This window comes from Spermophilus citellus (assembly GCF_964194105.1).
Source record: "Spermophilus citellus genome assembly, chromosome: 11".
In the NCBI taxonomy this organism is placed as follows: Eukaryota; Metazoa; Chordata; class Mammalia; order Rodentia; family Sciuridae; genus Spermophilus; species Spermophilus citellus.
This window is the reverse complement of record NC_138192.1, coordinates 66,656,642-66,671,615: the sequence shown is the minus strand read 5'-3', so window position 1 is coordinate 66,671,615 and position 14,974 is coordinate 66,656,642. Positions and strand designations below refer to the sequence as shown.

Here is a 14,974-nt window from a genome sequence, read left to right as displayed (position 1 = left end):
TTAATCCTTTATCAGAGGAGTAGCTGGCCAAGATTTTTCTTCCACTGTATAGGCTCTCTTTTCAAGCTCTTAATAATTTCCTTTGCTGTGCAGAAGCCTTTTCATTTGATTGCATTCCACTTATTGATTTTTTTTTAATTTTATTTCTTGTGCTTTGAGTATCTTCTTGTTAAAGAACTTGGTGCCAGCACATAAGTGATGAAGTAATGACCCTATGTTTTCCTGTTGCAGTTGTAAAGTTTCTCATCTAATTCCTAAGTCTTTGATCCACTTCAAATTAAATTTTCTGCAAAGTGAGAGACAGGGATCTCGTTCATTTGTCTATATATAGTTACCGAGATTTCCCAGCACCATTTGTTTAAAAGGCTGTCTTTTCTCCAATACATGTTCTTGGCACCTTTGTCAAATATTACACAACTGTAGATATGTGAATTTCTCTCTGTCTTCTATGCTGTCCCATTAGTCTTCATGTGCACTGTGGTGCCACTTCCCACTTCCATGCTGTTTTGTTCATACAGCTCTGTAGTATAATTTCAGATCAGGTATTGTGATGCCTCCTGCTTCACTTTTTTTTTTTTTTTTTTTTTTTTTGCTTAGTATTGCTTTGGCTATTCTGAGTTTCTTATTCTTTCAAACAAATTTAAGAATTGGGGTTTTTTTTCCTAATTCTGTGAATAATGTCATTGGTATCTTGATGGGATTGCACTGAATCTGTATATTGCTTTCAATAGTATAAATATGCTGTTTCTTAGCAAACACTATTGATTTCATTTGGATATAAGATAAATTTTAACAAGCTCTTGACTTTTTTTTTCTAGTTTTTTTTTTAGTTCCCTGGTTTAAACATTATTGAATATTTCTATTTTTTTCTCCAGTGATAGATTAGTGCTTACTGGATTATATTTCCATTGCTTTTATCCCCAATATCTCACCCAGGAAAAAATGTTTAGGAGTATGAGTGATGACTTCTTAGGGAAATTTCACTTTAAAAAAGTATATCTTGACTGAAGTTGGAGGTTGTGGAAATTGGGAAGCTAAACTAGTTTTTCTCTGTAAAATGTATTCTATTCTCCTCTTCTTCAAAGTCCCATGTATCTCCATTCATTGTCTTCTTTCCAGAAGGCTATGCAAGATGGATTGAGATATTAAATTTCAAACTAAAAGTGAATAGCATGTAAACGTGAGTCTTCAGTCAACCGTAAAGGAGGTTCATTGTTTAATAGAAACATGTAGGAAACAATGATAGTAGACAGCAAGTATATGCATTGGCAGTGCAGCCAATGCATAGAGCTCAACTGTTTTTCTGAAACAATATAATTTTATGATTTTCAATACTAGACAGCAAATTTGAGAGCATTTTTATTGAAAAACATGCTTTTCCATTTATTACACAAAACAAAATAACTCTATATTCTATTGCAGACCTATTGGCTTTCTGTCCTTAAATCCTATACTCATGGATTTCTCAGAAATCCATATTTTATATTTTGTTTTGCGATTAGCAGTGTACCCCAAATGTTGGAAGATTTGAAACTGTTAAGTATCAAATCTGTGAATTCATAATGATGTTCTAAATGATCTAGGAAATGTCATTTTAAGTAGTAAAAACAATATGTATTTTGGTTCATTAGGAAAGTACATAATGGCTATTTCTCACAGCTCTTCAGACTCCCTGTTTAACCAATATGTATTGTGATGCCTAGCCTGAAGCACTTCTATATTTAGTTCTAATGGAACAGTCTTAAATTGCTTATTTTCTGTTTACTAAAGTCGGCCTGTTTGTTGCCATGGAAACTATGACAAGTGCTCTAGCTAACTATTTTATTAAATGAATTGAAGATATAGCTGAAGACAGAAGGTGCTGCATATTATTCTTAAAGCATATTTTCCAACACTTGTAAAACTAAAGCCACCTTCATATAAAATATATGAATTCTGTTATAAATAAGGTCTTTTCCATTTCAAATTTGGGAGACTATCCATATGTGGAAATCTAAATTATAGATTTATAATAGACATCTCTAACTTACAAATAGTCTGTGTTCTAAAAGTGTATTCATAAATAAATTGGAAATTAAAATACATTTGCCCACTGAAACAGTTTCACAAATAATAATTAGATCTCCCACTCTCAAAAAATTATTCCTTGTGATGTCCTCAATCTAGAGTAGTATCAGAAAAAAGCTTTTGATCTTAGCTCAGGCAACAGGAGGGTCCATGATGCAGGGGTCGGAAGAAAGAGTTATCGCATACCTGATTTGATAGGTAGGACATCACTAGCACCCACTGGCCCTTGCAGATGTTGGGGCTTCAACTGCATCTTTCTGTCACATGCCAGTGGTCCTGTTCCCAGCCTTCAGGTGTCCTAGGCACTTTCTCAAATTCCCTGTGAAGATCAATGCCAGACCAGCCTGGCTCTCAACCTGTTTTTGCCCATACATTGAAATGTCACTCTCTTCAAGATTCATGAAGATCTCAGCTAAGCTATTAAAAAAAAAAAGAAAGAAGTCAAAATACTATTTTGTGAGAGATCAAGAACCCTTCCTGAATAATTTGCTTTTAAAATATATTTTAGAACCCAAACCAATCTCTGCCTTGTGAGATTTCCATCATATGAGGATGTGAGTAAACTGCTTTCAGATATTCCAAAAGGAAGGATGTGTGTAAACTGCTTTGAGATAATACTAGAAATCAAGTCCAAGGAGTCAGTCAGAAGTTGGGTCATTTTTAAAAAGTCAGTTACTCAACTGTATTCCATAAATCTGTTAGAGGATCAGCATTGGTAGTTGATAGTAATAGGGAACAAATGAATACAGTAATATAGACTGAAATGTGTTCTTATTTTCTAATATTAAAAATCAAATAAATGCATAATAATTTTGGCACTGTGAATTTTACACAATGATTGGAACATATATAAGTCAAAGTCTATATTTTAATAGTTTATGTCCGAGAAATTAAAGAAAAAAACCACAAAATTTGCTTAGTGTTTTAAAATCAAGATTTTATAAAATAGATTATTTTCATGTTTATACAGTCACACCTATGTAAGTTCAGGTTCAAAGCAAATATATAAGGAAAGATTAAGAGCTTTTTTCTAAAAAAATTAAATGATACATCCTTTTTTCCCCCTATATTTACTATTGTAGGGATGGTGTAAAAGCCGAAAGTATTTAAATTCTACTTTTCCAAAATGTGTTAACAAATTTAGCCTGTAAACTATGTATGTTTCTACATATATAAAGTAAATACATATGCAATAAAATATGAAGTGAAAATCAATTATTTTATTTAATTTCAGTGGTTATCTAAGATAGAAAATTCTGTAAGATTGTATTTTAAATATAGTATTACTGATAGTGTAAAATGAAGGCATTTTTTAAAATCTAATACTTTATTTTTCATCTCCTTAGGGTCCACTTTCATTTGTAACACTCACGTAATTCCAGTGAAAAACCAAGAGGGTGTCGCTATGATGTTCATCATTAACTTTGAATATGTGACAGATGAGGAAAATGCTGCCTCCCCAGAGAGGGTAAACGCTATATTACCAGTCAAAACTGTAAACCGTAAGTAAAAGGCATAAAACTCTTGATGTTCTTGTAATAATTTGCATCTATTCTTCATTTTTATTCAGTTCTCAAAATATATTTACATTTGAAATAATATAGATCTATATAAGAAAGTCAAACTTGATATTTCCCTTTGGTGCCTTAGGAAATTTATCAGCTGCTTTAGAAGTGATTTGATTTGGATATATAGTAATTTTTTAACTAATCTTCTACTGAATTGTGTGTGTATGTGTGTGTGTGTGTGTGTGTGTATATATATATATATATATATATATATATATATATATATATATATATATATATATTCTTAAAGACAAAACTATCTTCAGAATTTTACCAGGTGGGATTCCTAAGTCAAAGAGCTAATGCTATGTACTCTTTCCACATACTCCCAAATTCCTATACATATGATTTGAATCATTTTGCATACCACCAGCAGTATATCATCCCTATTCCCCAGAACTCAGACAGCAGAATCAGTCTTCTTGATTTTTTTAGTCATTATAAGTGGGAAGGACCTCCATTAGCTGCAGCTTATGTTTCCCTTATTATGGGTGAGGGTCATATATTTAAGCACCATGGGCATTTCTCTTTTGTCAACTCTTCATCTCCTATACACATTTTTTTTAATTATTATTTATTTATTTATTTTTTTATTGGTTGTTCACAACGTTACAAAGCACTTGACATATCATACTTCATACATTAGACTGAAGTGGGTTATGAACTCCCAATTTTACCCCAAATGCAGATTGCAGAGTCACATCGGTTACACATCCACAATTTTACATAATGCCCTATTGGTAATTGTTGTACTCTGCTCCCTTTCCTATCCCCCACTATCCCCCCTCCCCTCCCCTCCCTTTTACTCTCTCTACCCCATCTACTGTAATCCATCTCCCTCCTTATTTATTTTCCCATTCCCCACCCAGCCTCTTATATGTAATTTTGTATAGCAATGAGGGTCTCCCTTCATTTCCATGCAATTTTCCTCATCTCTCCCTTTCCCTCCCATCTCATGTCACTGATTAATGTTACTCTTTTCTTCCTACTCTTCCTCCCTGCTCTGTTCATATTTGCTCTCATTATATCAAAGAAGACATTTGGCACTTGTTTTTTAGGGATTGGCTAGCTTCACTAAGCATAATCTGCTCTAGTGCTGGCCATTTCCCTGCAAATTCTATGATTTTGTCATTTTTTATTGCTGCATAGTACTCCATTGTGTATAGATGCCACATTTTTTTTTTTATCCATTCATCTACTGAGGGGCATCTGGGTTGGTTCCACAGTCTAGCAATTGTGAATTGTGCTGCTATGAACATCGATGTGGCAGTATCCCTGTAGCATGCTCTTTTAAGGTCTTCAGGGAATAGTCCAAGAAGGGCAATAGCAGGGTCAAATGGTGGTTCCATTCCCATCTTTCCCAGGAATCTCCAAACTGCTTTCCAAATTGGCCGCACCAATTTGCAGTCCCACCAGCAATGTACAAGTGTACCCTTTTCTCCACAACCTCTCCAGCACTTGTTGTTGTTTGACTTCATAGTGGCTGCCAATCTTACTGGAGTGAAATGGTATCTTAGGGTGGTTTTGATTTGCATTTCTCTGACTGCTAGAGATGGTGAGCATTTTTCATGAAAAGGGTCTACAAAGAAACTACTAGAACTAATAAATGAATTCAGCAAAGTGGCAGGATATAAAATCAACACGCATAAATCAAAGGCATTTCTGTATATCAGCGACAAAACTTCTGAAACGGAAATGAGGAAAAACACTCCATTCACGATATCCTCAAAAAAAATAAAATACTTGGGAATTAACCTAACAAAAGAGGTGAAAGATTTATATAATGAAAACTACAGAACCCTAAAGAGAGAAGTTGATGAAGATCTTAGAAGATGGAAAAACATACCCTGTTCATGGATAGGCAGAACTAACATCATCAAAATGGCGATATTACCAAAAGTTCTCTATAGGTTTAATGCAATGCCAATCAAAATCCCAACGGCATATCTTGTAGAAATTGACAAAGCAATCATGAAATTCATATGGAAAAATAAAAGACCCAGAATAGCAAAAGGAATTCTAAACAGGAAGTGTGAATCAGGTGGTATAGCAATACCAGATTTCAAACTATATTACAGAGCAATAGTGACAAAAACAGCATGGTACTGGTACCAAAACAGGCGGGTGGACCAATGGTATAGAATAGAGGACACAGAGACTAATCCACAAAGTTACAACTATCTTATATTTGATAAAGGGGCTAAAAGCATGCAATGGAGGAAGGATAGCATCTTCAACAAATGGTGTTGGGAAAACTGGAAATCCATATGCAACAAAATGAAACTGAATCCCTTTCTCTCGCCGTGCACAAAAGTTAACTCAAAATGGATCAGGGAACTTGATATCAAACCAGAGACTCTGCGTCTGATAGAAGAAAAAGTTGGATCCGATCTACAGATTGTGGTGTCGGGCTCCAAATTCCTTAATAGGACACCCATAGCACAAGAGTTAACAACAAGAATCAACAAATGGGACTTAATTAAACTTAAAAGTTTTTTCTCAGCAAGAGAAACAATAAGAGAGGTAAACAGGGAGCCTACATCCTGGGAACAAATCTTTACTCCGCACACTTCAGATAGAGCCCTAATATCCAGAGTATACAAAGAACTCAAAAAATTAGACAATAAGATAACAAATAACCCAGTCAACAAATGGGCAAAGGACCTGAACAGACACCTCTCAGAGGAGGATATACAATCCTATACACATTTTCTATTACTTTTTTCTCTTCTTGTCAATTTCTAAAACAAGTTGCCAATAGCTTTCCCAGTAAATAATTTGGTTTTTACTTTGATCTGTTGTTGTTGTTAAATAAAAGGGAATGGGGGTGAGTGTTGATATGGTTACTTACCAACTTTTTCCTTTGTTGTTTTGGAATTCTTGAGTCATAATCAGAAAAATCTTCATTACTCCAAGGTAGTAAATAAATTTACTTTTTTATTGGAATCTATATGATTTCATATTTTAAAATGTACAATATATTTTGCTTTGGGGTACAGTACATGTTTATATTTTTATCTGTGATTCTCAGTTGTTCTAGTAGCATTTATTTAAAATTTTCACCAGAAATTTAAGATGTCACTTTTATCATGTACTTCATTATGTATTTGGGGCTATCTCTGAACTTGTTTTTTTCTAATGGTTATTTATCTTCAGAATTATACTGTTTTACATATACAATTAGTGTTTGATCTCATTGATTGAATTTAATTTTTAGGGGTTTGGGTTATTTTAAATGAATTTTCAGTATGAACTTTATAAATAACTTTTATACATTCAGAACAAAATCCTTTTGATATTTATATTGGATTCACCTTGACTTTATTAATTAACTTGAGTATTTAAGTAATTATAATGTTGAGTCATTTATTCTAAGAATATAAAATATATATTTACTTTTTTAAGTATGAGTTTTATGTCTTTCAGGGAATATTTAAATTTTTTCTCATTTGATTAATCTGCTTCATGGGCTTTAAATTGTTGTGTTGTTGTTGCTGCTGCCTGTGTTGCTAATATAAATCTTCTCTTTCATGATATCCTCTAATAATTTTTTTCATATATGAAAGCTGCTGATTTTTTCAGTTTGTTAAATTTATGTCCTACTATCTTAGCAAATTGTTTTAGTTCGTAGTTTCATATACATTGATTCTAATGAGTTTTTTAAATATTCCATTATATGAAATAGAGATTTTTTTCTTTCCAATTTGGGTACATCTCTTATCTAAATGTGCTGGCTATTACTTCCCATATATCATTAAAAGAAATTATCTGGGAACATTATCATGCCTTGTTCCTGATGTTTGTGTATATGCCACCAGTGTTTCCCAATCACTCCAATGATGGCATGTGGGTTGAGTTGTATGTACTTTGTAATTTTAAGGCAGTTTCCATTGACTTTCATTTATTAAGAAGGGATGTTCAAATTTGTACAAGTGCTTTTTAGCGACTCTGGTAATTGGTAATTCCTCCTTTCTGTAGTATTTTATAAATGAAGTTACAAACATGGAACCATTCTTACATCCCTGAAAGAACACAATATATTTCATTTTGCAATATGCAATATTCTCTCATCTAATAGTAACTTAGAATTCTATATCAATATTCATTAGGAACATTGAGGTGTAATTTTTGCATATAATATGCAATTTTCTCAGGTGATTAATTCATTAAAAATAATTTGGAGTTTCTCTGTTTTCTTTGCTGTGGAATCATTGAAACAGGAGATAATCCACAGTTTTAAAGTTAGATGTGGTTGGTTCCCCTGTGAATTCATCTACTGGTATTTATTTGTAGAGTAGCTCTTTGACAAATTTGTTCATCTTTTTAGAGACTGATCTAAACAAAATATCATTTTTTTTACTAGGGTTGGTTTTGACAAATTTCATTTCCCTGGAAATATGTATTTAATTTTGATTTTTTTTTTTGGTGGGGGGATACCAGGATTTGAACTCAAGGGCACTCAAACACTGAGCCACATCCTCAGCCCTATTTTGTATTTTATTTAGAGACCAGGTCTCACTTGAGTTGCTTAGCACCTTGCTTTTACTGAGGCTGGCTTTAAACTCGCTATACTCCTGTCTCAGCCTCCGGAGTCTTTGGGATTACAGGTGTGCACCACCACACTCAGCTAATGTTGATATTTGTCAAATCTGTTTTAATAGAATTTTGCAAAACAAATTTACGTTTCCAAACTTTCCTCTGCTCTGGTTATTTCATTCCTTAAATTTCTCATTTTTTAGTTTTATTTTCTCCATTTAGATTTTTAATAATTAGTGACTTTACTTCCAAAGAACTAAATTTTTATTAATTTTTTAAATTCTGTAATATTTAAGCTCACAAAATTTTGCTTTTATCTTTATTAATTCAGTTTTTATTGGGTTATTTTATTGTATCTTTTCCACTTATTGGTTTATCTTTAAAAATCAATTTCTTAATATGATTTTAAGGTCATATATCTTTTCAAATTCATATAAGCTATATCTTATCAATACAGATATGTAATATTTTCAGTATTTTTTCCTAAAATATATGGAACCTTTGATTTCTTAGTTTTTAACTCAAGAGTTCTTTACTGTGGATAGTTTTTAATTTTCCAGTAGAAAAGGTATTTTTACAAAGTATTATTTTTGTTAATAACTACTAGTTTTACTTTGTTAGATTCATAAAATGTTGTGCACATGTATTTCTTATTTTGTAATTTTCTAATATTTGTTTTGTGTTTTATTATTTTATCAATTTTCATGAATGTGAATGTGTAATGAAAAGAATATACTATTAAAGAATAAAATCTAAGTATGTGCTTTGCTGTCTATTTTTTTTTTAAAGAGAGAGAGTGAGAGAGACAGACAGAGAGAGAATTTTTTAATATTTATTTTTTAGTTTTCGGTGGACACAACATCTTTGTTTGTATGTGGTGCTGAGGATCGAACCCGGGCCGCACGCATGCCAGGCGAGCGCGCTACCACTTGAGCCACATCCCCAGCCCTTGCTGTCTACTTTTTAAAGTTCTACCTTATTATGATGCTGTCTTATTACTCTTACTTACATTCTGTCTTTCAGATATGTTTTGGACTTTAAAATATACTCTTTTATTTTTAGGTTGTTTCTATTTCTCCTCATATTTCCTATAATTTTATTAATAGTACTACTGGTACTTATTTCATTGATGTTCACATTTTATAAATATTCATATAAATAATTTAATATTATTACTGTAATTTGGGCTTTATTAGTAAAAAAAAAAAGCTATATTTTATGTTTAATAATTTTCCATCTCAGTTTTTTGGCATCTTAAATATGACACTTGGATCTTTTTTCCCCTTTTTTTTATATTTTAAAAATTACCTTTCAGTCTTTGTTTTAGTTTTGTCTTTTTTATGTAATGGTAAGTTAGGTTTTTCTTTGTTACTTATAATGCCACTTCTCTTTAACTGATAATAACTGCTTTAGGTATTTACATTTATTGAAAAATTGATTTTTTTCCTAGTACTTATATTTATTTCACTTTTTTTTACTTTGTTTTTGTTTTCTGGAGACCATGTATTACTGTATTGCCCAAACTGGCCTCTAACTCCTGGGCTCAAGCCATACTTTTTCCTCAACCTCCCAAACATCTGAGACTACAGGAATTTACCACTGAGCCTGTCTCCTTATTACTAACATATTCTAGTTTATCAAGTATAAGTTAAATATACTCAAAGTATTTTATTATGTTTTCTTTTGTTTTTCACTTTGTTGTTGTTTCATTCAATTTTTGCTTTTCTTTTGGTGTTTGGTAACATTTGCATTGTTTTCTAGTGGCTATCTTTATATAAAGACATAGAATGTCATTTATGTGGAATTAGGCAGTTTGTGAAATTTACTGATTGGTTCTAAGAAAATCTTATATACTAACTTTAATCCCTTCCCCTTTTCATCAGACACTGTGTTTTGTATTTTGATTCCCTATTTTGAGAAATAATAAAATTAGCTTATGAATCCTATACTCTCCTTTCCACAATTCAATTTTAGTCAATATCATTATATTTCTTAGTGTTCCTACATGTCCTTAGTCTCCTTTCAGTTTGTTGATCTAAATTGTTCCACTTGACTCCCATCTATTTACTAACAAGGCACTTAATTAGCTTATTTTGCATTTTTTTCTTCTACTCCCATTTTGTTTGGTGTGGGTATAGCTTATCAAGTATATAATGTGTATATACTTCTTAATTTTGTTTTGTGCCTCAGTCCGGCTGCAGCAAAATAACCGGGGAGTGACGAACAACTTGTGTACTTTGATACAGCAGGAGTGGGAGCCGTTTATTTTTTGATCTTATATGTGTAGTGAAATGTTTGCATCAACTTGTCAATAATTCCCTAAGCATAACTTCTAAGACACAGTGTATTCTCTTCAGGAAAGTTTCTTGGGTGAAATGTTTGCAAGTGCTTTCCCTTGGTTTTTCTATAGCCTTGATATTTGAAGGCCAGCCAACATTGAAAAAGCCCCTCTGGTTCACACTTCACTACCCTGTGAGCCTGGTACAGGTTATTGCTTCCTTTTTTGTGTTAACTATTACTGACAAGGAGTCTGATGCCAACTGCTTAACAGACCTTTGTGATTTGGGTATCTGGGATCCTGTGCACTTTTTGTATCCCCTTCCATTATTTCTTCAGTAACTAGCACTCAGTCTTGTTTTTAGTACTTTTTTACTCATTGTGGGTATTATTCTCCTGATGGTGAACTCTTTGATATGGGGTTTAGCACTCAAAGGTGATGTCCTCCTCTTTTTCCTTTTTTATTCCACTTGACTCTTCCTTGCAGAGTGCATTTTTAGCCAATTCTGCTGGCAAGGTCTTGGGAGTTTCTTTTCTTGTTTGTATATTGGCAGTAGTAAGTTCCTGTTCTTCAATTACTTTGTTATGCATGATTTATGGCACTATCTCTGTCCCCCCTCCCTTAATGATTACTATGATTTTGAGGAGGATACATGAAGAAATTAGAATTGAGGTGACATTGTCTATGAAAAGCTAGAAGTCTTTCACAAAATGTTAGTATTTGAGAAAAGCATTTGCTATCCTTTATATTTTATATACGTTCAAATAGCAAATATTTGTAATACAAAACCGTTGTCTCAAAAGCCAATGGTATAAGCCTAAGTAGAATACTAAATCAAACCAACTAATAATTTTTGTAGTATCAATTACTTCCTTAGGTATGTCAAAATAACAGAAAGATGCTATTTTATTAAAGTAATATTGAGAAAATATATTAATGTGATTCAATATACTGAATGTTTTAACCTGAACAATATTACACTTGGGAAAAACACACCAAAGTCCCAAATTCATCAGTCTTCCAAATAACATGTTCAGAAACAAAATTGAACTACTATAAAACTATTTTTATTCCAAAGTTGTCTTCTTGTATGTTGATGACTGTTTCAATTCTGTTGTATTTTTCACTAATATATTCAGCCCTTATTGAATGACTCCTGGGAGTAAACTTCATCTAATGTCAGCCTTTATTTCTGTAATGAATATCAATAACATCATTTGTTTGAGAGAATGCCTAGTTTAGTTCCTTCATTGTCTCCTCAAATTTTTCATTTTTCCCATGGGATTTTTTTTAATGGTCCATCAAATTGGATGGAAATGAAAATGAGAGGAGTAAATCTGCAGTAGGACAGAGAAAGGGATTTTAAAAATAATAATAATAATAATGTGTTCATTTAAAACTGAAATGCAAACAAAGAATTGAAACTTTGGTCTCCCAAATGGAAGATAACCAATATTATATATAATATTTGATCTATGCAACTTTATATTCAATTTAAGTGGTATTTCATGTGCAAGTCATGACAAATACAGTGGAGATTCTGCACCTTATTTTGTGAACATCAGTAGTTTCCTTGTGTTATGCTGTCACCCACCCAGGCAGGCACTGGACAGAGTATGACTATACACAAAAATTGGTTTCCAGAGTATTTCAGAGGCTCATTGTTTACAACCAGTATGTTGTTTTTAACTGTACCCTTTTGTCCTTATGTGGTCTATATCTCCCTTTACTTGGTGTCAGTATTTTAAGAATTGATTGTTAAATTAAGCAGAAAAATTTAATAGGTAGAAATTATGCATGATAACTTTTGATACATCCAGTTACTACTTGATATTATGTCATCTTTGGCAAACACTGGTGATTAATTTCTCTTAAAGTACTATTTTAGTGCAAGTGTAAAATAATGATTTTGACTCTTTCAAACATTGTTGTTTGAGAGGAAGGAAGAAAAGAAATACAGAAGGAAGGAAGTAAAGATGATCAAATTCCAATCCACATTATTGCAAACACTTCTTAAACTCAAAATAATAATATTATTTCCAACCTACAGTCCAAGTGCAAGTTTTAATATCACTTGAAGTGATCAGAAATGGAACTGTGGTTACAAAAAAGTGTATGATTATACATACAAAGCAAATTTCAATCTGGCATTATCCTTAACCACTGCTTCACTTCTTATGTAAATAAAGTGCATGTAAGTGTGTGTGTGTATGTGTATGTGTGTGTGTGTGTGTGTGTGTGTGAGAGAGAGAGAGAGAGAGAGAGAGAGAGAGAGAGAGAAACACATGCACATGTGTGTGTATGTCCCAGGGAGGTAGGACTTAAGTTAGAGTAGTGGGAAAAGGAAAAATGTTACTGTTTTTGTTTTCTTTTGTTTTGTTTTGGAAAGAATGTGAGTTTCCATGAATTTAACTCCTTCTGAAATGTAGAGAAAAAACTGTGGTGTGACAATATAAGAGGTACAGATTTTTAAAAATAAAGCTTTAAAATGAGATGAAAAAGAAAAAGTGCTAAATGCGCAATAGAAAAGATAAAGCATTAAAAGTGACTATGATTAAAGGACCTGAATAAGTTCTGGAGAACAGAGACTTGTTTCATGAAGTGGTAGATTATTCCTCAGTGTAAATCTCTACTTTCAGAGTCAAGGGCCCTACACAAGAAAAGTAAGGAGATTTATTTGGGAAAATTGAGCTCTTCACAAACTTATTCTCTGTGTGAGATATAAGACCAGCCACATATGTATTTACTATTTATGTCCCTTTGAATGAAACAACTACAGATAAAAATGTTATTTTTAATTGTTATACTTATCAAATTAATAAATACTGCACTCTGAGCCAATTAACTTCTACATAATAAATATAAATAGCAAATAAAAGATATGAACGTTTTTCTAAATGATGGCTTCTATAAAAATTATGCAATCTGAAACAATCAAATGATACAAGAAAATTTTACTTTACTTACTAGATATAAGAAGACACTTCTAAAGGAGCTAATACCAATGGAAAGAGTTGTTCTCTTTTGTTCCTATTTTAATATCTCTGCTATGAAATATTTCTACAGTGCAGAATAGAACCAAATTATGGGTTAATGTTTATACTATTAATGTTTAGGCTTCTTATTTTTAAAAATAGATTTATCCATTTTAAATAAGATATTTTGAAGTATAATTTTAAATTACTGAAAAATATATTTGAATTTCACATGTCTTCTATTCTAAACCATAAATCTGTTATCATATTTTGGTTAAAAATATATACACTGCAATTTGCTAAAGTTTTATTGAGAGAGTTGAGAGGAAACTAAATTAAACAAAAAATCTTGATTAAATAATATACTTCCAAACAGAAAAAGAGTGCTTTTCTTTTTAATCTTATTTTAAAAAGCTATTTAAGTCATTAATAAAAATTGACTTTTAACTTATAGTCCCAAACAGATTTTTAAAATAATATTTTCACTTCTTTTATCAATGTAAAATACATTTATTTCAATTTAGGTTGATTTAGTGTTGCCATCACTATCAAAAATCCACAAAATATCAAGATTTTGCTAATATTTAGACATTTCCTAATACACAATATGCTCAAGTTAAATTTTCCTTATTCTCAAGAAGATATTGAATGTTATCAAGTAAATAAATGATTACACTACCTGTCAAAAACTATATATGAAATACATTTTTTTTCTTTTCAGATTCTTCACCATTTCCCTTAGCAATATTGTGAACCTTCTCTGGATTTCACTTGGATCTGATCCTAAATCCACTCTTTTATTCCCCCACGGATGACCTCACCTCTGATGCCTCAGAGCTGAGCCATGGAAAGGCTTGGGGTGAGAATGCCCTAAACAGCCCACCCTCAATCAATGTGTCTCACTGGGAAGTGAGATGGATCAGACTCCATTCTTTCAATGCATCTGCACTGATGGCCCCTCTCTTGCCAATGTTTTCTACTGGCTCCTTCTTCTGTTGCTCATACTCATGCTGCTGAAAATAAATAACTTACTTTTCAACAGACACATTTTGTTTATATCACATCATATTTTTTAAAGTTTTAATTAGTTAAATTTGTTGCCAACATGTTGAAAAACGGAATATTACACATTAAAATTAGGATATCTGGCATACACACACACACACAAACACACACACAGCTACACACCCTACATAATAAGTAAGAACAGAATACTGGCGACCTACTTTAGATGGGGCATGCTTTCCAGTTTGTTGCATTCCTCATGTCTCCTTATTTTTGTTGTTGTTTTCGGTTTTGTTTGTTTGTTTGTTACAGTGCTGGGGAACCCCACCCAGGGACTTGTACATGTTAGGCAAGTGCTCTGCCACAGAGCCACAAATCACATCTCCCTTAACTCTACTCCTAAACACTGTTTAATCTTTCAGGAGGTTCTTTTCGTCTTCCTCGCTTCATAGTCATCTTCTATATAAATCCTATTTGGACAATCTTGTCTGTTACATATGGAAAAAAAGACCTTCTCATAAATTTTTATATTCTTTAGACTCAAA

The 14,974-nt window shown here is 32.3% G+C and overlaps 1 protein-coding gene across 2 annotated transcripts in view; it reads left to right on the top strand.

Moving 5' to 3' along the window:
* The window catches only part of KCNH7 (potassium voltage-gated channel subfamily H member 7), a gene marked incomplete at both ends in the record, with an annotated part of 466,478 nt that overhangs the window by 313,593 nt on the left and 137,911 nt on the right, over window positions 1-14,974 (top strand). For both annotated transcript variants that reach the window (XM_081261820.1, XM_081261819.1), the window contains one exon: window positions 3,414-3,569. In XM_081261820.1, the coding sequence (XP_081117946.1) occupies window positions 3,414-3,569 (156 nt within the window). The remainder of the gene's footprint in view (window positions 1-3,413; window positions 3,570-14,974) is intronic.